The sequence below is a fragment of the Gopherus evgoodei genome, chromosome 6 (genome assembly GCF_007399415.2).
Source record: "Gopherus evgoodei ecotype Sinaloan lineage chromosome 6, rGopEvg1_v1.p, whole genome shotgun sequence".
Taxonomy (NCBI): Eukaryota; Metazoa; Chordata; order Testudines; family Testudinidae; genus Gopherus; species Gopherus evgoodei.
Window position 1 is genome coordinate 108,588,666 of NC_044327.1, and position 25,378 is coordinate 108,614,043.

A 25,378-nucleotide genomic window follows, 5' to 3' on the forward strand; every position below is an offset into this window, starting at 1 on the left:
CAATAAAAAATCAAAGAGGAAAAGATTCTTGTTCTGTTACCCTGACTACTAAAAACAAGTAAGAAAGGACACATGGCTAATTGGTCACTCCTTGCTGCACATGCTCAGGCACCACTCTCTTTTCTTTTTGAAGGGCTTGTATTCATGTAGGAAGAGGGTAAGAGTGGTTGTCTGTTCAAAGCACAATGGAACTGCAGGGTAGAGTTTACAGATGGAAGGACCAATTATGCAAGGTGCTGAATTCCCCTAACCTCTAATGAATTCAGTAGGAGGCAGGGGCACTCCACGCCTTAGCGGAGGAGCTCAGCACTTCACAGGCCCATAGTGTATTTAGCTAAATTATTGAAAGGTTTTCAGGATATTCCCTTCCATTTTTCAATCGATAGCTATTGTGTTTCACAGTTGGAATGAGGACACAGCTAAACGCCTAATTTTCTAATGCATGTATAAAGGGAAATCTCTGGGTTCCCACAGAGCAAACATGTACTATTCTATATTTGTTCTTGGTGTACTGGATACTGAATCTGATTTGCTGGTTTGGGTTCTTTTAGCTCTGATAGTTGTGAGGAAAAAAATGATACATGAGGTAATGAAGATGTTGAATTTAATCAAAAGCTCAGTGAAATCCATGAAAAGACTCTCTGATTCCAATGGGCTTTGGATGAACCCATAGTGAAAATATTACTGTAGTCTTATGTTAACTTCTCTTAACTGCTGTACCTGGAAAGATAATGAAGCAAATAATTAAGCAATCAATTTGCAAACATCTAGAAGATAATAAGGTGATAAGTAACAGTCAACATGTATTTATCAAGAACATATCATGTTAAACCAACCTGATAGCTTTCTTTCACAGAAAAACAAGCCTTTGATGTGGGGGGGGGGGAAGCAGTAGAGGTGATATATCTTGACTTTAGTAAAGCTTTTGATACTGTCTCACATGACCTTCTCATAAACAAACTAGTGAAATGCAAGCTAGATGGAATTACTATAAGATGGGTGCAAAACTGGTTGGAAAACCATTCCCAGAGAGTAGTTATCAGTGGTTCACAGTCATGCTGAAAGGGCATATCAAGTGGGGTCCTACAGGGATCAGTTCTGGATCTGGTTCTTTCAATATCTTCGTCAATGATTTAGATAATGGTATAGAGAGTACATTTATAAAATTTGCAGATAATACCAAGCTGGGAGGGGTTGCAAGTGCTTTAGGGGATAGGATTAAAATTCAAAATGATCTAGACAAACTGGAGAAATGATCTGAAGTAAATAGGATGAAATAAGGACAAACACAAAGTACTCCCCTTATCAAGGAACATTGAGTTGCACCCATACAAAATGGGAAATGACTGCCTAGGAAGAAGTACTGCGGAAAGGGATCTAGGGATCATAGTGGACCATAAGCTAAATATGAGTCAACAGTTTAACACTGTTGCAAAAAAAGCAAATATCATTCTGGGATGGATTAGCAGCAGTGTTGTAAGCAAGACATGAGAAGTAATGTTTCTGTTCTACTCTGCACTGATTAGGCCTCAACTGGACTATTGTGTCCAGTTCTGGGCACCACATTTCAGGAAAGATGGGGACAGAGAAGAGCAACAAAAATGATTAAACGTCTAGAAAACATGACTTATGAGAGAAGATTGAAAAAATTGGGTTTGTTTAGTCTGGAAAAGAGAAGACTGAGAGGGAACATGATAACAGTTTTCAAATACATAAAAGGTTGTTACAAGGAGAAAGAAAAATTGTTCTTCTGAACCTCTGAGGTTAGGAGAAGCAGCATTGGACTTAAATTGCAGAAAGGGAGGTTTAGGTTGGACTTTAGGAAACACTTCCTAACTGTTAAAGTGATTAAGCACTGGAATAAATTGCCTAGAGAGGTTGTGGGATCTCCATCACTGGAAATGTTTAAGAGCAGTTTAGACAAATACGTGTCAGGAAAGGTCTTAGATAATACTTAGTCCTGCCATGAGTGCAGAGGACTTGACCAGATGACCTCTCAAGGTCCCTTGCAGTCCTATGATTCTGTTAGGTAAATGATTTATTACATTTTGAAAGCATATATAAATGTAGTAAGTTCTGCCTATTGCAAAGACCCAGAAGACTCACAAAGGGAATTAGCAAAGCACTGTGCCCAACTAATGGGAGAACAAATTACCATGAATAGTGTAAACAAAAATGATCTGTATAATTTAAATCAGATGGAATATGATTATTCCATTGAAAACAGCCTTCCACTGAAGGTGTCCTATGGAAGGCAGAAGTATTGTATCTTCCCTCTGAAGCACCTGGCATTGGCCATTGTCCGAATACAGAAGAGTGAGTTAGATGGACCATTGGTCTGACCTAGTACAGCCATTCTTACATTCTTATCTTCAATTTACAAGGAGTTTATTTGCAACAATTCATCTCGGTCTCAGTTTGGTAGGATTTAGATTTTTTTTCCATATGGTTTGTCTTTTTAATAAAAGATGCTCCAGAAATGTTATTTCATCAAAACCTCAGATTTCAACAGGAAAAGCTTCTTTATTAGCAGCCAGATTTCCAACATCTGTAAGAGCTTAGGTAAGATTCGGTGAATGGCTTGTATCTGTGAGCTTAACATTACTGTCATTTACCACAGTATGAGTATAGGGATCAATTTAAATGAACATGTGTGAACTGACCAAACTACTAAACAGTGGAGGGAAGGAATATGTTCCTGAAGCGTTCAAACACACTCAATGGGAGGTTTGAACATCTCTGATTGCTAGGATTCTATTGCAACCTTTTTAAAATACGTATATTGTGACATAAACGGAGCAATATTAAAAAGTGTAGTCAGGGCAGAGACCTGGGAGCCAGAACTCCTGGGTTCTATTTGTGGCTCTGACATTAATTTTCTCATCTCATTGAGCAAATCAGTGCCCGTTGAAGCTTTTAGTCTGGCAGGCTTTTGTGTATGTGTGCACATGCATGTCAGTAGTAGTTAGTTTAAATTTGATAGTATCTCTAATGAATGTGAACCTCCTCCCTTTCCTGCATAAGCAAGAGAGCTGGACAGAGATAACAATGGGGTGCTTTAAAGGTTGAAGTTTGTCTATCTATATTCTTAAACAACACCCACATTAATTCACTTTCTGTATTATTTAAGTGACTGCACAGTACAGTATACTGTGTGGAATGACTAAATGTTTGATGCCATTAAAAGGATGGGGGAGAAATGCAGAAAAACTTAATCCAGAAATACGTAGCTAGAATGATTCAGACACAGTTCATGTAACTCATTGCAATAACACGGTAGGCAAGAGCAGTGGATAATCCTGATTCAGTGTGTGTCGTGCATGTATGTTAATTTATTATCAGAATTAAACATATCTAGCACAGTGTGAACTCTAAAGGAAACTGCTCTTTTGCTCAGCATTACTGAGGGTCAGAGAACAAACTGCATATAGGTAATTCTTCTATCTCCTTCTAAAATTCTGAGTTTTGTTCAGCCCTTTGCCTCGGTACAGAAGTCATGCTGTACTATACTGTGCCGTGATATTCCTTTGTTTGCAGACAACTCACACATCACCCCCTCTGCACTTTAACTTTTAGGCTAATAAATGGTGATAACTGAACACACAGACAAAACAGTTCCCATTTAAAATAATCTGCACATCTGGTAGCATATACCCTCATATTTGCTGTAGTGAGTATGTTTAGGCGACAGTCTCTCATAAGCCATTCTTTCAAAGGATATCCTTGATATAGACTTCTCAGAGACTGAATCCTACCCTCAGTGCCAGGATCTGGGTTAGGAGACAGGTGTGAGAGAAGGCAGTTCACTCATTGCTTCCCCTTTTTCCAGAATTACATAGAACCTTCAGTATAGTATGGCCTATGCATGTCATGCATTTGCTCTCAGTTCACATTTGGGGCTTGATCCTGCAAGATGCTGAGTAGAGTTGATAAAATAAATAAACAAAACCTGGGCTTTTTAATAATCAGAAATGTTCACCAGAACAAAATGTTTTTGGTGTGCATGGGGGTTGGTTTTGCTTTTTCTTTCTAATTTTTTTTCAAGAAAGTAAGAGAAAAAGAATCCAGTTTTGGGTTTACTGTATTTCAACCCCTCCCCCACATTTTTCCCTCAGTTTCCTCCCCACCTCACACACACACCCATTTTCAGTGGCAAAATGGAAAAGAAAAAATACAGGAAGGAGAAAAACTGAGGGGGAAGGAAAACTGAAAAAACAAAATCCCAGAGAGTTTCAGTTAACACAAAATAGTTGGCAAAATAACACTATGTATATTATCTGGGCCCCAAATCAGCTTAATTTGACTGATGAGCCTAATTTTTATTTAGCGATATCATTTACAAAATTAAAGAGAGGTTTATGTGTAATGTGTCACTTCCAGTTTCTGCAAACAAAAAGAAAAGAAGAACAGAAATTACAGTAACAACACACTAGCTGCAGAACCAGTCAGCAAAAGAAATGTCTGAACTGAAAATTTTGAAAAAATGTTTAACCAAGGCAAAGATATAACAAAACACTCAACTTCTTTAGCCATACAGGAAGATATGTTACAATATCTCCCCAACCAATCAGTAGTGCTGCAAGCCTCAGAGCAGGAAACCCTTTAAAGTACAGTATATGTGAACATTGCAACTAAGACTTCTCACTTTCTGCTTTCTTTTTTTTTTTTTTTTTTTTTGTTCTTTCTGGTTGTAGAATGGCAAGGCAGATGTGAAGTCCCTCATGGCGAAATTTAACACTGGTAACAACCCATCAGAGGACGTTTCGATTAGCAATCAACCCTTCAAAATCCCAGGACAACCTTCATCTTCAGGACTACAGGCAAGGAAAGCTGCACTTGAGAAATTTAGCAGTCCTCCTTCAGGTCCCAGTACCTTTCACAAGTCTGCATCTCCTAAACCGTCATTTGGAGTAAAACCTTCTATTGAAGATAAAACAGAAAGGGATCCAAAACCTCCCTATCTGAAACATAACCCTGTGGCACACAAGTTTGGGTCTCCGGTTAATGCAGCTAACAGAGAAGCTGATGGAAGAGCTGGAGTCCCTAAATATTTGGGTCCTAAAGCCACTGAACTGTCAAAAGAAGAACACAAGCCTGTGTTTCCAAAACCTCCTGTAAACAAGTTCCTTAGCTCTACTGCCCAGGAGAATGACATAAAGCCGCCAGGACCTAAACCGAATTTTAATTCTGCATCACAAGAGAGTGAGCCAAAACCAGCATTCTCCAAACTAGCTGCGGTTAAAGAAAAATTCAGTGCTGTATCACAAGAAAATGACCCCAAGCCTCCTTTCCCTAAACCACCCATTGGGCAGAAACCTTCTCTAAATCCTGATATCTCCCACCACGAAGATGTTTCCAACAGACATGCTTTTCTGACTAAGGGATCTTCAGGCTCTCTAGGCCCCAGACCAAAAATACATTCATTTAAATTACCAAAGGAAACAGCAGAAAATAGCGGTAATGGAACCGATTCCCCAGGTGGTCATTTTCCTACTGTAACTCTGAAATCTATTGGTAATTGGAGCACCCCAGGACAGGTTCCAAAAAATCTTGAGGAAAAGACTGAAGATAATAGGTCAGGGGTCGCCAAGAATATTTTCCTCAGTAAAATTAATCAGGAAGATTCTGGTCCAACTCCTCCTAAATTCTCCAAGCCAACTGCCAAGCTCACTGCAGGAGGACCATTGGGCAGCTTCAACGAGAGAGAAGAGGGAAACAAAAATTCTGAAACTCCCAAGCGCAAAGCATTACCTCCATTATTTAAATTGGGCCAGCCTCCCCAAAAGCCCAACAGACCCCCAACTGTGGACTTGGAAAGATTCCGAAAACATAGTGCAAGAGACAGTGAGTCCTTTTTTATCTTATTTTATTGATTGATTTACTACTTAATTCATTCAGGGTAAAATTTCCTACAGTGTTCAGGGATAGTGTAAGGCCTGTGCATCATGCCAATCCCACTTAAGCCTTTCATTTGCAAGTGTTGTCCACTGCACAGGGCAAAACCTACTGAAAGCAAGAGAAAAATAGTTGCAAAATAAAAATCATTTGATTCTTCCAACTATTACCCAGTGGAGAAGAGGCGTCTTCTTTAATTGGTGTATTTGTTTCTGAAAATTGCATCAATGTGGTTATAACTTGAATCAAATATTTCAAGTATTTCTCCTATGAGCCTTTTGTTTTCTGTCTCTTTAAAATGAGGCATTGATATAAAATGTCCTTTTTTACAAAGCAGTTTCCTGGCGGAGATGGGTAGCTAAATAGCTGCATGTATTAGATACACTGTGGTTTGTCATTTTAAATGCCCAAAGGTTTGTGTGTTTACTTAAGGTCAATGTGAGAATCTGAGACTGCCTTTTTAAAATGTATCTATAAAGATGGGCCTTAAGCAAAACCTCGGAATCCTCATTTAGAATGTCCTCTAAATTTGGAACTGTTTGAAATTCATATCCAGATCTGAATCCAGATTTCGCAAACAGGTTCTGGGCTAGATCAGCTGCTGGTGTAAATCATTGTGTCACTACTGGCTTCAATGGAGCTATGCTGATTTATACCAGCTAAGGATCTAGCTCACTTTTTTATGAAGAAACAAGAACCTCTGAACTTTGTGGCAGTTGAAATCCCGATATGAATTTCAAGGCTTGTGATCACCTACACATAAATACTGAGACAGCTTTATACATATAGCCTCTGAAAATGTGCCTGCAATATTTGTGAGTACCTGCCTGTCACTGTCTGAAATACGGAGTTGTGTACATGCAAGCATTGTCTTGTGCAAAATAAAAAATGTTGGCCCTCGCTGTGCAAGGAGCTCTGCATGGATAGACCCCTTCCCTCTCACTGGTGCAGTTGCAGCACCTGTGCAAATGCATATAAGTTGCTCTTTTTCACATACGGTTGCTGGTTTTGCATATTGAAACAGGTGTGCCTGCCATAGATGCAGATTGTATTTTCTGAGACTCTGGAAAATATGTCTCCCACTAAGGCCAAACATTCAAAATATGAGTACCTAAAAGTTAGGCTCCCAAATCCATATTAGATCCCCTAATCAGAAGTTGTCAGATTTTCAAACGTGCTGAACACCCTTAATTTCCACAGAAGTCACCCAGGTTTGAAACTGTTGCTTTAAGGTATCTTTCTATATAGTGACTGTAAGCACTTCCTCTGAACTAATCCTGTGCTGTGTTGTCAACCAATCTCAGTGTTGTCAACTCTCACAATTTATTGCAAACCTTGCAATAATTGGTGTTTCTCTTTAAGCCAGAGCTCCTGGAGTCAAGTGATTAGGGAGAATCTCAGCTATCGTTTTTAAAAAAGAAAGTTTCCCTCCCTCCTGGTTGAAGAGAAACTTGACACAAGTATACTCTGAGAGCTTAGGAAGATATATATATATATATTTTTTTTTTAAATGACATTTTAATTCAATCTCATTTATCTTTCTGGGCTTATTTTATGATTTTTGAAATCTTGTTGTTAGTAATACTGGCACAGTGAGCTTTTGGGTTACGTCACACAGATTAATAATTACAATAATACTTTGAATTTCTCTAGCATTCTTTGGCTGAAAACCTCAGCTCATTTCACAAATAGGTAAAGGTATGTGTGAGGTGGTTAAGCTGTATGAGTGTAAGTCACTTTTTACGCTAATGGTTTGCACTGGTGCAGCTACATTCATGTCTACAAGCCCCATTGCTTTTGTTACTTTCATATTTAGAACACCGCATTGCATGCTTTTTTTGCTATTTGTTTTTATGTACTGCTGAATGGATATAAACAAAATGTTATGTTCAGATGAAGATTCTATAGAGAAAAGAGTTCAGAGTGGTGAGATGATTCACACTAATGATAGAAGCTATATTATGAACACGGAGTATGAGTGCAGCATTATATCCAGCTATTAATTGCTTCAGTACTGAATTAGTGACTGAAGCTTGGCTGATTAAAGTGTGCAATCTTATCTGTAGCTACAGTCTGGTTTTCCTGTAGAACTGTATTTTTTAAGTGTTTTTATTAATTCATTGCATAGGCCAAATGTTCAGCTGTGTGACAATGTAGCGAACACATTTTAAGTTAGTGACACTATAAACTGTGAAATGCACTCACAGAGATAAATAAAAAACAACAGCAAACTTGCTAACCGGTGTTAAAAAAAAAAATTAGGAATCAGGCCACAAAAAGGTCAATGGATTTATAAAGAATAATAATAAATATGAGGTTCATCATATTTGTCTCTGTTTTCTGTGCTGTGAGAGTGCTCTCAGGTCATGTTTTCAAGCTTTCCTCTGCAACCACAGGGGCTAGAAATCTAATTTTTAATAAATGATTTGAGCTTTAATCCTGCACTTGGCTCCACGTGGCTGCAAAGATTCAGTCATGCACAGCAGCTTGCATGATCAGGGACTTCATTTGTAGACTCTGGTGAAGAGCCCATGTGATCCTACTGGTGCTGTCAAGTGCCTCAAATATGCTGTAGTAATAATAGTAATAAAACTATGTTGAAGCAAAATTATTGGCTTCCACTAATATCCTTGTAGGTTGCTCAACATACCTTCTGCTTGAGGATGGATGGGTGAGTTCTTAGGTAGCTTATAGTAAAATAACTTCTGGAAAAATTAGTTTTCAAGTAAACAGATTGTTCATGTCTGTTGGACTTCTTGGGATAGTAGCTTTGCAACAGTGTCATCATTTTTACTTTCTGCATCCCACTGGCCCCTTTTTTGCTCTGGGATTTACTTCTGTGATTCTGGGTGCTGAGTAAACAGCGAACAAGCAAACTTCCTGGCAAACCACTGTGGTATTATCCACTAATGCCATTCCCACTTAGGGTACGTCTACACTACAGGATAAATTCGAATTAGCTTAAACCGATTTTATAAAACAGATATTATAAAGTCGATTGTGCGCATCCACACTAGGCACATTAATTTGGTGGTGTGCGTCTGTGGTCCGAGGCTAGCGTCGATTTCTGGAGTGGTGCACTGTGGGTAGCTACTGTAAAAGAATGAGGCCAATAATGTCGATTTGCGTCCACACTAACCCTAACTTGATATAGTAATATCGATTTTAGCGTTACTCCTCTCGTTTTGTAGGAGTACAGAAATCTATTTAAAGAGCCCTTTAAATCGAAATAAAGAGCAGTGTAGTGTGGACGGGTGCAGCATTAAATCGATTTAATGCTGTTAAAATCGGTTTAACAGCATAGTGGACCAGGCCTTAGAGTGCAGTCTATTATCAGTTCAGTCCTAAATCATAGGCACTCTATTGGCTTTCCATATTCAGATGATGATAATAATAATAATAATAACAACAACAACAACATCAATAATTATTAGTGAGTGTCCAAAAGTATGCAAGGACTTCACAAAAACAAATAAAAACATAGTCCTTTCCCCCAAACAATTGACAGCCTAAGTCTTCAACCCTGCAACTGATTTCACAGACGAAGTCCTGCACCTGTGGCTTTATGTGGGTAGAGATGTCCACCCACATGAAATCAGTTGAAGGATAAGATCCTAAATACCTCAAAGACCTTCCTTTTCTCTATCCTGTGAATGAAGGGCATTTGTGCTTTTGAACATTAGTTGCAGAACTGAAAGGCAATAGGTATGAATCAGTTGGGGGGGGCATTTAAGGTACCTCTCCTATTTCTCCTTTTAATGTAAAGAAAAATAACTTCACAGAGATGACATTTTCTGAAACAAATTACCTGAGAAGAAAAGAAGGATAAAGGGAATGTTACAAAAGTCGGTGTAATCACTGTATTTAACTGCAAGTGGGAATAAATAACTAAAAAGCAGCAATAGTCATAATCATGAATATTTTTATAGGCCCAGTCAATATTGAGACCTCATTGTGCTAGGTTCTGTACAAACACATAGCAAGAGAGAGTCCCTGCCCTGAAGAATTTACGATCTAAGGGCATATCTACATATCAAGTGAGATTCCCAGCTTGGGTCGACAGATGTGTTAGCTCTGCTTGAGCTAATGTAATGAAAATAGAAGTGTGGCTGTGGCAGCTCAGGCTAGTCACCCGAGAACAGTCCCCCGTGACTCCATGGGTGCATAATTGAGGGACTAGCACATGCTGTCACCACCCATGCTGTAATGGTCACTCTGTTTTTTTAACATGCTAGCTTTAACAGTGCTAGCATGTGTACATCTACCCAAGCTTGGAATTACACCCCTCAGCTACTGTGTGGACAAACTCTAAATGGATACGACAGACAAAGAGTGGAAGGGGGAGGGGATGAAGGCACAGAGAGGTGAAGTCCTTTGCCCAAAATCACAGATTGGCAGATTAAATAATTAACAATCAAATAAGATAATCAAATAATATGACACTATCTTAACCGTCTAATGCACAGTACATTGAAGCAAAGGGAATGCAGTTTTGATTGGAGTGCAAGACAAAACAGTGACTTGCAAAGTTGTAAGGGTTTTTTTCATTTTAGTTCATTTAAAATAGGTCACAATTAAAATAGCAACTTTGTTTTTAAAAAATAGAACATATTAGAGTTGGTCAAACGTCTTAAAAGCTAATTTGTGAATAGTTTTACACGTAGAAGCACCAAGTTAGGTGCCCCGTTCTTCTTCAAGTAATTCATTATTTGTGAGTATTCAGATAATGATCAGGTAATCATGAAAATGTGAATCAATTTCACGAACTGAATTCAATGGAACTGTGCAATGGAATAAACTTACTCAAGCATAAACTTACTTATATTTGCAGTATCAGGGCCTAAGGAATTACTGCGGGGTAGGTGGGTTTGTTTGCTTGGTTGGTAGGTTTTTGTTTTTGTTACCTCACTGCTAGAATGGGAAAAGAGAGAGACAGATATATCAGCATAGGTATAAGTATAACAAAAATATGTGGTAAGAAAAAGAAGTTTAACTTGAAACAGAAATACCAGTTTCTAAAACAGTTCAAGCTAAAAAAAAATGTGTTGTACCAAAGACTAAGCTGTACCATAGTTTTGTATTTAGTATCTAATGGAAGAGACCACATCTGTCATGCAACATACCACAAAGTCTTGGCTGAAAGAGTTCTCAGACCAATAGTGATGTAGCAACAAGTGTCACAGACTGCCTCAATCTTGGTTACCTGGTCATTTCAGATAGATAAAATATCCTGCCATAAATTTAAAAATATTCATGAAATATACATGACTGATTAGGCTAGTTGACACTGGCAGGGATTTGACCTAAGTGATCTAAAGGTCTTTTCCATCTCTAGATTCCATGATTTTATGTACATCATCATCATTTGTTTGTTTGTTTGTTATTCATCAATCTAAAGTGTGGAAATGAAAAATTAAGATTTGAGCTGAAATTTTTGCTTCACAGATGTACTAATAAATCTAATATTTCTCCACGTGACTATGTATGTACTGCTGTTACTTCAGTCAGCTGAGTTACTTTTGATTTACAGTGGTTTAACTGAAAGACTTTGTCCCTTCGTTATTATGTGTGACTCCTAGTGGAAAGCAAGTTGTGAGCTATGTTAGTGAATGAAAGAGCCCAAAGGCTCTGCTTCCAAATGTATATTGGACTATAACATTGTATATCTCTAAGGACCAGAAGAATCAGATTTTAAAGCTCCTGGCAAAAGATGACTCATTTCAAAGTCATGTTATAAAATTACCATGAAAAGCATCCTAATGTAAAGTGTGTGATGGGATACAATGCATCTGGTGCAATAGAAAGCTGTAGATCCTTAAGTAATTAAAATAGAAAGGGGTGGACTTTTTCTCACAGCTATGCCATCACTTAGTTACTTTCTGAGAAAATCAGTCCATATAAAGTTTTCAGTATTACTTGGAGTATTATATACAGTATATATGTATTGTATTATATTATATATAGTATATACAGTATTATTGGAGGACGAGATTGGTCATCTTTAGGTGCCTGAAATCACCAGTTTGATTGCCTGAGTTGGAATTTGGGTGAAGGATCTCAAACTCATAACTTTTTAAAAGCACAACAATGTTAATTTACCTGGTGGTTGAAATGGAAATATTAAAGTGATGAGGCCTGTGCTCTTGGGATAAATTTGGTGGAGAATGAAATCCTGGAAGTACTGGTTAGGGGCACCTCTTATATCAGAAGTATGGTGGTCACCCAAGTACATTTAGATTCATTCAAGATAGAGAAAGCCAGGAGAAATTGCTTTACAGAAAAGATAAATAAATATGTGCAATAGATTACCAATATTTGCAATAGAAGAAAAATTGTGAACATATTCAAGAAAGAGCTGGGCCAGTAATTTTAGCAGTTCTGAGCCAGATTCACAGCTGATGTAAATTGTTATTAGCTCTGTTGAATTCAGTGAAACTACACTAATTTACACTATCTGAGGATCTGTTCTCAAATTGTTGTTTGACAGCACCAGATCAATATCATGTCTGTTTCAAGGTTTGTTAGAGATAGTGTTGACTTCTTCCACAATTCCAGCGTAAGTGCTCCAGGCAACTTTCATAAGCCAAATACATGTGATGCAGACCAACTAAACTACTACTCTTCTCCAAATCCTTTTTACTTTTTGTTCATCCCAGAGTGGGAACTCAATTCATGGTGATGATAGATCACATAATTAAGAGAGCAGCCATGTGCTTTCAGTCTGAGAGATTTTTTTTTAGTGTTAGATTAAGGAAGAAAGTCTCCATGAGAGAGGACAGAGTGTGTCTTTGCTTAATATTACTGATGAAATCCTGTCTCCGTGAAGTAAACAGGAGGTTTGCTGTGTACTTCATGGGTCACCTATGTATCTGCTCTGTCTGACTGCTGCCTTTTTAACCAAGGAGATTGCCTAGATTTTTAAACATTCATGGCCAGTCAGCTCTTCCACTTGTGTAAGCTGGCAAAACTCCACTGAAATCAGGAGTGTGACTCCAATTTATACCAGCTAAGGATCTGTCCTGCAGTGCTTAGTAAGCAAAATCATTACAGCTTTGAGATAAAAACACCCAATTAGACAGGGTGATTAGGAAGACAGACAGGAGATCGATATATTTTTAAAACAAGTAAATTGACTTAACTGCGCAGAAAGAATATCTACTGGAAAAAAGTAAATTCCAGTATTTCCCATCAGAAGGTTGTGTAAGATACTGTATGCCACTGTTGTAAATATTTAAGAGGAAGCAAAAATACCACAAAGATTGCTACAATGCAAAAATGTTGCAAATTTGTATTTATACACATGCACTCTACCAGTTACTTCCTTTGCTATGTGCTCTGCAATATTTTTGGGGGGAAAATGTTTTTTTAAGATGAGAGAGAAAAATTTATCCATAAAAATATACTGAAGGACAGTCCTCAACTGGTGTGAATTGTAACTCCGTCAATTGGCAATTCATACCAGCTGAGGATTTTCCGAGGAATATCTCCATACTCTTGTTCTTCCTTTACTATCAAATATAGGGACACCCTTCCCTTCCATGCAAATTGATCATTGAGAAACAAAGCCCAAGATATGGGTTACAAAAATGAGTCCTAAATTATTGCAATATTATTGAGATATGAGGTTACAATTTATGTGTAGGTTTTAGGGCTCAGTCCTGCAGTCCTGGTTATGGAAACTTACATTAAATCAATTTAAATTTTTCCTGAGTTAGGACTTCAGGGTTTGACCCAACATAAATAGTGTAAATATAGTGCTGAGTGCTGTTCAGCAGAGCTGAGCATATATTATAAAATAAAAATACTACACCTATTTGAATTTTGAAATGAATTCACTTCACCTGTGTTTGTTTCAGTTGTGTTAGTGCCTCTTTGGTGTTTGTTTTCTATGAATGTTATAGCAAATTAAAATTAAGCCCATGCTTAAGTATTTTGCTGAGTAGGGCGGGACTTGTATGATGGAGTTTAGCGTGAGTTTTGCTGAATCAGCCCATATGTATACTAACAACTGGAGCCTGTGCTGGCTTTCAGTAGATCAGCGCAGCTGGTGGGGTTGGGATTGGATTACATTTACATTAGGGACAGTACTGAAAACACTAGTCAGAAAGGGGAAATAACAATGAAATTATAAGAACCACATGATTTAATTCTGAAAGGTCAGTAAGGATTCACAAAAGGGAGGTAAAAGGACACTGTATTAGAGAGAAAACTACAGTAAAAGCAAGGGCTTACCAAAAGGCATCTTTTTTCTTTCAGTTTTAAAACTGTACTTATTATTTCCTGGGATCTTTTGGCCTGGACCCATGGGAAATAATGCTCATCACAACAGCTCTCTACGTTCTGTTCAAAATCTAAATCTGTCACCAGTGTCATAAACTACTGCATTATTGGTGCCCTTCCACAAGAAAATAATATGAATGCCATTAATATTATCACAATTTTAAGCCAGTTGATAGAGCGTGAGATGAATTGAGTGTGCTCAGTTTTTAAACTCTAAGTACATCTTTTGCTGAAAATCTATTTTGTAACCAGTTATAGCAATAGCCTATGATGTGAAACCCAAAACCTCACATCAGACCCTATGCCTATGACAGCAATATTTCTTCTTCTTTCTCTAGCAATGGAAAAATACTACAGACACAAAACTTTTCTTAAGCAAGACTTTGGTTATTAGTACAATGATACCAATATCTGTACTGTACTGTAATGACCTAATTTTCAGCCGACTTCAAACACGCCTCTAATTCTGTGTTCACAAACGTTGGACCTGCATTCTGTGCATACAAACACACACAAAATTGTGAAAATTTAGCATACAGTGGCTAATATTATCTCAAGCCCCAAAGGAGTGCACAACCCCAATACAGAGCCTGTAACTAGAAGATATTCAACTTATTCATATAGACAATGTATACATGTTTACACTGTGATGAATAAAAAAATTTTTTACTTTTTATTTTATTAAATAAGACATTTTGGTCCCAATTCAAGTTAATGTGACTACACTTAAAGTTTGACATTTGCTGAAGCACCTTGCACAACTGAGGCCTATATTTCTACACACTTTATACTTTTAAAACAGTGTTTAATAAACAATCCAATTTATTTCATACATAAAAACCTATAAAAGATATATAAAATTTATATATGAAATTACTGTATAACACTAGGGACAGCATGTTCATATTTTGATGCCTAAAGTTAGGAGAATTCCAGTGAATGACACAGCCATACACCAACTGAGAAATTATTGCTACTTAGGAAGCGTCATTACAGAAAATGGAAGATCGGACACCAAAGTCAGCAGCAGAACAGCATGAGCAAAGAGACATTCTGGAAGAATAAACATCCAATGAGAGGAGACATAAGTCTGAAAACAAATTCTGGCTTTTACAAACTTACATTTGGCCTGTGTTAAATTACAGCTGTGAAAAATGGACATTCAAACAATGCATAATAAAGAAATTACAATCCTTCAAAATATGGTGGTATAGAAGAATTCTGAAAATATCATGGACAGACTGCGTACCCAGTTAAAAAGTATTGGAGACGACTGGAACTCAGCAAATGCTAGTCCTAGATCTTATAAAGAAAGTTTCAATTTGCAAGGCACATTTTAAGGGGTTCAGTTGGCAATCAGGCATATTTACAGGCACTGAAAGGAAAAGTTGATGGCTGAAGAACTTGAGGCCAAAAAAAGATATTATTTGGGCTTCAGGTTGATGGAAAGGGCTATTCCTCCTAAAAGAGCTTAGCAGTGGATCATACGAAATGGACTGCCTAGGTTGCAAATCTCCAGTAATGGAGATGCCACATAAAAAGAAGAAAGTTAGGTACCTAAGTAAGATATTTTTTTAGAGCTGTTGAGCACTTGCAGCTCCTTTTGGGTTCAGGTTAATTTTGAATTCTTTCCCAGCAACTTTTCCAATAAAGAAAAGTGTCCTTTCTACTTGAACATCCTCTGTTATGGTGTGGGTCTGATTCCTATGCATCCATCTGGCTGTTCACCTATTTATCTCTCTATGTGCTTTTGTGGCCTGACTCACTGCATTTCCTGAGCATCCCCAAGTATTAACAGAACAAATAATCACATCTCCTTTTCTTTTCTCTGTAGGAGAACCAGCTTGATTAGTTTATGGCTTTTGTTAATATTGATTTGGGGGTGGCTGTATCAGAGTGAATGAGTGACTTTTGGAGTGTGCAGGTATCTGCATGCATGTGTGAAGAACATACAACAGGCAGTCATGCACATAGGGGGAGACATGATCTTTCAGGTATTTCCAAGCAATCCCAAGGAGGTCTTATGGACCGAGGTCAGGACAGAGACCTTGCACTGGACTCAGAATTCACTGGGGAGTCAGTGCAGAGACTGGAGCACTCAGATGATAGATTCACGGTGATCCTTACTGCTGAACGGACAGATTGCTGCATTTTGTAGAAATTGAAGCTTTTTCAGGGGGCCTAGTTTCATTCTTAGACATGAATTGCAGTGACTAACCTGGAGATTGTGACAGCATCAGCATGGCCTGCTCGGTGTTAAATAAGTTGAGTTGCAAATGTAAGTGAAAGTGTTTTGCTGTCATAACTATTTGGCCATCCAATAGCATCAAGGAGTGAAAAAGGCTACTGAGGAACTCAGCAATTGAGATCAGACATCCTTCATAGAGAAGGCAATTGCTTAACATATATCTCTTCCTACCAGCATCATCTCAGTCTTGCCTGGGTTTAGTTTAGGCCTGCTTATCTTCCTGCTGGTCTGATGTCAGCTAAGTAATGAGAAGCCAGGAAAGCAGGATGAAAAAATGGTTTACATTTATAAAGCTGGGAGTGGTCTCTGGCACTTCAGCCTGTGTTGTCTCACCAGCTCTCTCAGTGGCTCCATATAGATGTTGAATAACGTGGGGGAGAGGATCAGGTCTCGTGGGAGTGGGTTGGTGCCGTCTCTGGAGGTGAAGGAACAATTGCCCATAAGTACCCTCCGTGGCCAGTCTCAAAGGAAGGAACTGAGCCATTTCAGGGCATTTCTGTTCCTCCCAGCAACAGGAATATTGCTGATCAGTGGTATCAAATGCCACAGAGAGGTCCTGCAGAAGGGGTCTGGATGCACATCTCTTGTCTATGGTCATGAGGAGGTCTTCTGCCAGGGCAGGAAATGTGGACTTTGTGCCATTCTCTGTCCTGAAGCCTGACTTGGGATTCATTACACTGGCCACTCACAGGTGGTGACAGAGACGGGTTTTTGCAAACTGCTCGACTGTCAAATTCAGACAGTAGTTTGCAAGGTCTCTAGCATCGAGTGACGGTTGCTTTACTGTATGGTTGTCCTACTGTATGTTTTAGGGTGGGCGATAGATTACCATTCTTAGTCTTTATTAGGAGGGGACCCAGATACTCTCTTTCCCTCCTGGAAGGGTCAGGTCAGAGCCTCAGGGTAGCTCTCATTTCTGTCCATGTGTCCATGATTTCTTCTGAGAGTCTCCAAATATTCAGTGTTACTATTATTATTTCTTATTTACACTGGGCCATAGGTGTGCCCACAGTCTGCCAGACAAATAATGCTCATTATTTTATTTGTATTGACTGTCCAGCTCAAGGCCATAAAATACAAAAACCCCAGCAAAAAATTACCACAGAAGCAGTTCCAAATACAAATAAAAGCTCAGTGCATACATTCTTCTGATATATTCTGGGGAATATACATTTACATGGAAATAATAAAGAGAAGATCAACTGGAGATAGTTTCTGTCCTCAGTTGTGCAGTCCGGGCTCCCATGAGGGTTACTTTAAAAGGGCCTGATTTTCAGAATGTGCTGAGAACCCACACTCGGATCATCAGGACCCTTTAAGGTATTGCATGTTGGGCACCTAAAAATTTCAGCATGAAAAATCACTAGTCACTTTTGAAATCCCTGCCCTTAATTACTAAATAAATGTAACAGCAGCCAAAATAAAGTAAAATTAGAAAAGGTTCAGTCATTTTATGGTAAAGATAATAAGGGACTTAGCGGACAAATATTCTTAGCCCAAACTTTCTATAATGATTTGGAAAAATATTGTATTCTACAATATTATTTTTGTAAATTGAAAATTTGTGACTATTTCTAGTTTTTGACCAAACCTACATACTGTAAAGTGACACTTTTTGGAACAATGATGCACCTTGTGTGCTGCTCTTGAGTGGAAAATATGCAAAGAAGCGCCATTTGAATGCAAAGCTATGGTTCGTGTGGGACTACTTGTCTGAGTGAAGATTTGCATAGCTCACCAATGGATAAAACCTTATAATTAATTTTTAATTAAAATACCTCTTGCCTTCTATAGATGGTTGTTACTATTACATGCTGTATAAAAAGGTCTGTATGTTTTTAAAATTGAATGATGGGTATTTCATCCAAAGCGCCTCCAATTTGCTGATTTGGGAAACAGAGGAGACATCAAATTGTCATGTTTACATGAATTTGTGCCTTTCTAATAAATCTACACACACACACACACACACACACACACACACACACACACACACACACACACACACACCCCTTTTCCTTTCCCTGCCCTTTCTGAACTGAATCAATGGTTTATTAATGATTTATTTTTAAATTATCAGCATCTTATTAGAATATACATAGTCTATGTCTGAATAATTTTAATTAGGATTATTTTTGTTGGCAAAAATTATAGAAATAAACCCTTATAGCATGAAAATTAATTGGCTAATATTTGTAAATACTTCTATATTAGTTATTAAGGATTTCTTTCAAACAATCAAGAGTTTTGTCTGACTGCTTGGCATTAATTAAATCTCTGATACCTCCGTAGAAGGGGCCAGATTTCTGTTCTCAGTTGCATCAGTGTAAATTTGAAGCAACTTCACTGACATCAGTGAATGTTGCATATCTTTAACACTTAATATTTAGCTGCTTATTTAGATGCCAAAGGGCTCGGTCCTGTAAACACATATTGAATAACTTTATTCACCAGAATAGTCCCATTGACGTCTGTAAATTTACTTGGATTAGTAATCTTACGCATATGCTGAAGATGGTTGGGTTTTGTTTTATTTTCTTAAGGATCTCAGGCTCTAATTATGGATTTAGGTGCTGAACTTAAGTACTTAAGTTTGAGCGCATTGCCCTTAAACGCTCTGTGTCTCTGTTACCACAGTTCAAAAACAGGAATGGGAATTAATAAATGTTTGTACAGTGTCTTGAAAATTAAGGCATGAAGTGGGAGCCAAATATTAATAACTGTGCATTAGATTGTGTCACCAGCGTGAAGTTCTGGCTTAGTTTGCCATGTTTCTTTTATGGCCCTTACATGGCACAAAGTCAGCTTAGAGCAGCTGGATGTTTGTATTGAAGAATTCCCTGCAGTAGGGGCAATTTCTCTTGCTACAAAGCAGGCAGAGCCAGCTCCATCACCTAACTGGAGTAAGAGGAGGTGAGGTAGGGAGGGGTTGCATCCGGGGTTGTGGAGGGTGGGGAGGGATATGGAGGACAACAGCGTGTCAAAGAAGAAGGGAGGGGAGGGATTGCGCTACACCATTCTCAATGGACGATCAAGGCCCTCACGTAAAATTTCTGCACAGAAAGAAATTTTTTTGAAAAGTCATGGGCATGCAAAAAGAGGTGGCCATAACTAAAACTTTTTGTAAACTTCACTTTAGTAGGCATTCCCAGTGCCTGCAATAATTAGCATCTTTGTGCCTCTATCACAGTAGCATAAATGATAGCAGTGTGATACTTACTAAAAAGATTCCAGTTTCAATAATGCTATGAACATAGTTGTTTATTTTGGGCAATGCTAAAATAATATTAGTGGGAAACCTAGACTAACTGGTCTGTTGCTAAAGTAGCATGCAAGATAGGGAAGCTGAGCTGAGAACAGTTTTCTGCAAAACATAAATAAAGTAGGAAGTGGGTGCTCGGCTGTAACAAGCACTGTTGCAGCTTCTTTGTTTTACAGCCAGAGCTGCAAGCAAGCTCTTTTTAAAACCAATGAACCTACCCAGGTTCTCAGACAGAAGTGGCTAAATGTGATTGCTTTTGCTTTTTCAAATGTTTCCTACTAAAACTGAAAAATCTCAAGGAATTTGCGAAATTTAGTAAAAAATATTTTTAAAAAGCTATGAAAATATGCACAATTTTAAGACGGCAAATATTTTGTAATGCTTATTGAAATTCACAGAATTAGAATCAGTGAGATTGAATGTACTGTCTCTGCCAAAAAAAACAAAAAACCATGAAATGTGTTTTTCCATTGTTGAAAAAAGGAGGTGCATGAACAATGGGAAATTCATGACAACTACCACTCATTTTCTTTGCTACCTCATTAACAAGTTGGTGACATCTAATTTCTGTGCACCTATCTTTTTCTCTTGACTGTAGTCTCTAGATCTCCCCATGTATTCCTGGATAATACACTTGTTGTGTGTGGATTTGAGGAAATGAAAGAGTTTGTACAGCATTTGTGTCTCTGGAAGGATCAAAAGTGAGGTTGAAGAAACAGGGGATGGAGACATTTCACTGTGCACTAGGCATAGACGACTCATGCCTCCCCATACTGGGGGGCACAATCTAAAGGACACGTGACTGCCCCAAGTGTCTCCCACCTCGCCCTGTGGGACACCACGCTCTTCCCACTCCACATTACTTGTGAGGAGCGAGGGCTCTATCTTTCTTTCCCTGAGCCTCCCTCCTGCCCTTCAGCTGCTCTCCCTGACAACCAGACGGAGAGTGAGATGGAGCTACTTCTGCCTGAGAGAGCTGGCTGGGGGGCATGCTCCCTGCGTGGATTTGGCTGCCAAGAACAGGGGCCCAGTGAGCCGGAGCTCACCTTTCTGCCCCAGCATGCTTGGCCTCTGTCCCCAGCAGCCAAGCCCAGGCCAGGGACTGCTGCCTCCAAGCCAGTCTCTCTCAGGCAGAAGCAGTAGAACACGCTGATGGGGAGGGGCAGGGAGAGGAGGACAGAGACCCTTTTCCTCCCCTCCCCTGACAGGCCAATCTGGGGAGGGGGTATTTGGCCCTGCATCCCCCTCTCCCCCATGTGTTGCCTCTGAGGTGAAGCTGTTTGAAAATGTTTCCTCTTTTAAAAAAAAATTAATTTCAAAATACAAAACCTTTTGACTAGCAGTATAAATGGTTGGGGGGGGAGGGAGAAAATGTTTTTTGAGAACATGTCATAAAAATTGTCCCCACCTTCCCAAATTTTGAAATCAACCAGTTCTGCTGTGAGTTGGTTGGTGCCTGATGGGAGGTGCTGACCATCTTCATCTTTTCTTTACGCCAGTGAAGGTAGAAAACATTCAGTACTGATCAGGAGTGTTCCACAGCTCACACGATCAGGCCTTGTGAGGCAGGTCAAGTGAATGTTTGATCAGGGCATCCATGGGGGTCTCCATTGTGGTATGTGTAAAAAGAAGGAACTTTTACTAGAACTGCAGGGAGGACAGAAAGATGTTAGAAATAAGGATGAGATTAGTGCAACTAATGAGGAGGCTTCTGAAATCAGTAAAGTAGGGATAAAATGCTGGACTTGATTATTAGAGAGACAAGGTGATGAGGCAATATCTTTCATTGGGCCAACTTCTATTGCTGAGAAAGACAAGCTGTCAAGCTACACAAAGCTCTTCAGGTCTGGGAAAGGTACTAAGAGCCTCACAGCTAACTACAAGATAGAACTGATAGTTTCACATAAGTAGTTAGATTTCAGAATAGCAGCCATATTAGTCTGTATCCGCAAAAAGAACAGGAGTACTTGGGGCACCTTAGAGACTTAACAAATTTATTTGAGCATAAGCTTTCGTGGGCTACAGTCTACTTCATCAGATGCATAGAAAGGAACATATAGTAAGAAATATATATACAAACAGAAAACATGAAAAGGTGGAAGTAGCCATACCAACTGTAAGAGGCTAATTAATTAAGATGAGGTATTATCAGCAGGCGGAAAAAAAAACTTTGATAGTGATAATCAAGATGGCCCATTTTAGACAGTTGACAAGAAGGTGTGAGGATATTTAACACGGAGAAATAGATTCAATATGTGTAATGAGAAGTGAGTACATAATAGGCAGGACCATTCAAGGAGAAATGGCCCATTAATACCCCTGTAGTCATAAGACAAGGAAGTTAGTGGGTTACAGATTGTTGTAATAAGCCATAAATCCAGTGTCTTCATTAAGACCATGGTTTTTCATGTCTAGAAAAGTTATGAATTTAAGCTCCCAGGCTCATCTTTTTGAAGTGTTGTACAGGTTTCCTTTGAGGATGAGGACTGGTAGGTCAGATATAGAGTGATCGCTCTGTGAAAAGTGTTCTCCCACAGGTGATATGGTGTCTGTCCTCTATAATTTTCCTGTGTGAGTTCGAGAGTATAGTGATTGGTTTCATCCACACAGTTGTTATTAGGGCATTTAGTGCACTGGATAAGGTACAGCACATGGCGTGATAGGCATGTGTAGAAACAAAAGATCTTGAAAGGTGCGTTGGGTGGGAGGTGTTGATCATTGTAGCAGTGGAGATATCTTCAGATTTTGCCTTTGTTGTTCTGGAAGGGTCTGGTGCTGCTTTGAGTTGGTGTTTCCTGATCTGGAGGGAGCTTGCTTCTGTTGATGAACTTGAAAGCTTGTCTCTCTCACCAACAGAAGTTGATCCAATAAAAGATATTACCTCACCCACTTTGACTTTCTAATATCCTGGGACCGAGACAGCTACAACAACACTGCACGGAACTTGATTGTGTCACTTTGGCTGTGCTGCTTCTCCTACATCACTGTGTGGGGTGCAGGAAACTATCACTCGGTATGGCAGGCCAGCTGCATTGGCTGGTGTATAATGGGCTGACCCATGGCCCTACTTCCTCTCTGCCCTTTGAGGTGTGCTGGATCATCTGTGGAGGAACAGGGATAGAACATCCCCTACAGTCCCCAGAGTGCACAGTAATAAGGTGTCATACACATGCTGGTAAAAGACTAGTTTTTATTTACTAGTCCCCATCACCTGATATGGATCAGGGGTTTACAGAAGGTCAATGTCCACTGATTGCAGTGGCTATTGTTACACAGGAGGCTGCAGTTCTGCTTGGCCTCTCCGTGCAAACACTTCCTATGTAAACATGGAATAAGGGCAGGCACAATCTACCCTATGGAAGATACAGTACTCCTAGGGGCATCCTGTACCAAAAAAATAAAAATGCGGCACCACAAATTTAAAATTCTGCACACAATATCTTAAAATACTGCAAAATTCTGCAAATTTTATTTGTCAAAATAACACTACATAATCATGCCAGTTTCAATTATTTTGGTAATGTATTTCAAAATACCTGTCAGCAAGTATGTCTGTAACAATACAGACACACACAAAAATTCCCTGAGGAGTAGAGAGTTAAAGAAACCCCTATGAGAACCCAGTTCCTGTTTTTCTGCCCCTTTCCCTGCCCCAGAGTCCAGCTGGGGAGCCAGACACCCACAACCCCTTTCCCCCCCAGAGCCCAGCCACAGCCCCCCCCAGCCAATACACCTGAACCCCTCCTCCACAAAGCCCAGCCATGCCCCCACCAGGCTAGATACCCGCCCCTTTCCTCCCCCCTCCAGAGCCCAGCCATGGCCCTCAGCCCAGACACTCTCCCTTCTCCCCCTTCCAGAGCCCAAGGAACCAGAAGGAGAAACAGCCTAATGCTCGGTCCCAGGCTTGCACGGAGTTTCCTGCGCACTACCGCTTCCTTCTCCTAGGGCATGCTGGGAACTGCAGCTGTCAGAAACCTTCTAGCGTCCCCTCCCTCCCCCCAGCAGTGTCTTCTATGTGCGAGCTGGGCTTTCCCAGATCCAGTGATCCCTACTGGCAGCTAGCAGCACTGCAGCCCATTTCTGTGGGGAAAAGGAAATTCTGCATGCACGTTAATTTCTGCAAAATTCTGCGGGGCGCACTGGGGCAGAATTCCCCCAGGAGTAATACAGGAGTTGGGAACTGCATTTTGAACTGTAGTGATTGCTTACATGATATGGGGTGGTTTTGTTCCAGAATGGTAGGAAGCAGAGATGTGTACTGGTGTTCAGTTGTATGTGAGTTGCTGGCGACCTTTTAAAACAGCTAACTAAATTATATTCATCTCCCCTTCACCGCCCTTCCAAAAGCCTCTGTTAAAACAATACGAAAAGCCATATTCTCTTGTCTGTTACATCCACTAGAGCCCTTCACTGGCATAATGTCACTTATTCAGGTGATATAAGTCAGTGTGACAGTGCTAGATCTGGGACACATAACTGGCTTCCTGCACTCAGCCTGCACCCCTGCATCTTCAGCAGTGGAGAACTGAGCCATAAGAATCTTGACAGAAAACAGAGAAGAAACGAATAATCACAGTTAAAGGTCCTATAGTACTTCTATTTCTAAGAAGTGGTGAATATGTTAAAGGAATTTTAATTATGGAATGAATCTCTTCTGTTGTTTTCTGTCAGGCATCTAACATTCTACGACAGAAAGAAAAGAAAAAATAATGGAAAGCAAGGCTGGGTTCAGGCACCAGCATTCCAAGCAGGTGCTTGGGGCAGCAGTCTGTGAGGGGCGGCAATTCCTGTGTTTTTGGCCCCAAGCAGCATGCCGAATTGCCGCCACGGACGGCAGGGACAATCCATGTGCCATTAGGGCGACACGCGCATTTCCATAGCAGTGGCAATTCGGCGGCAGCTTCTACGTTCAGCTGTCCACGATGGTGCAGCTTCTGTCTTCTGGCTGAAGACAGAAGCTGCCGCCAAACTGCCAATATCACATGCCACCCTAACAGCACACGGACTGCCCCCCGCCGTCCGCAGCGGCAATTCGGCGCGCTGCTTGGGGCGGCAAAAACAGTAGAGCTGGCCCTGATGGAAAGTGACTGCTCCCCAGACATCGATGACTAACTGCCTGAATTCCTTAAAAGCAAACTTGTTTTTGAATTAGAAAGATGCATAATAATCGGTCAAATATTTACAATCTATGTTTGAGGTGTCCTGTAACTAAAAGTGTTCAAATGGATGAGTTTTATGCAATTTTTGTGAAAAATAGCCATGGTGCTTATGGAAAACAGTCTAGCAGGCTAAGACTTTTTGATACCACCTTCAGCCATGATTTATACCTGAAAAGCAGAGGTTCATAATGTAAATGAAAATCTTCTTTACTCTTATTTTACTGATCACTTTTTATTTCCCCCAGATTCAGGAAAACAAATGTCCCATTGAAGTCAATGGAACTTAAGCAAGGCTTAATATTAAGCACATGCTTAAGTGCTCTAATGTATCAGGTCCAGATTTCATTTTTATTTCAGAGTCTGATTCTGAAAGCCTACTCACAATGCTTAATAAGAAGTTCCATTAAAGCAAATTCAACTATTTGCATAGGAAAGAACCATCGGTGTAAATGTGACAGAATTAGGCCCTTGTGATTCAATTCATTATAAGAATTAGATGAGTTCAGGGAGGACTTGGCTATTATTGGCCATGCT

General features: G+C 39.6%; 1 protein-coding gene across 5 annotated transcripts in view; it reads left to right on the forward strand.

Moving 5' to 3' along the window:
- The window catches only part of FYB1 (FYN binding protein 1), a 150,676-nt gene that overhangs the window by 60,521 nt on the left and 64,777 nt on the right, over positions 1-25,378 (forward strand). For all 5 annotated transcript variants that reach the window (XM_030566629.1, XM_030566630.1, XM_030566628.1 and 2 more), the window contains exon 2: positions 4,695-5,844. In XM_030566629.1, coding sequence (XP_030422489.1) covers positions 4,695-5,844 — 1,150 coding nt within the window. The remainder of the gene's footprint in view (positions 1-4,694; positions 5,845-25,378) is intronic.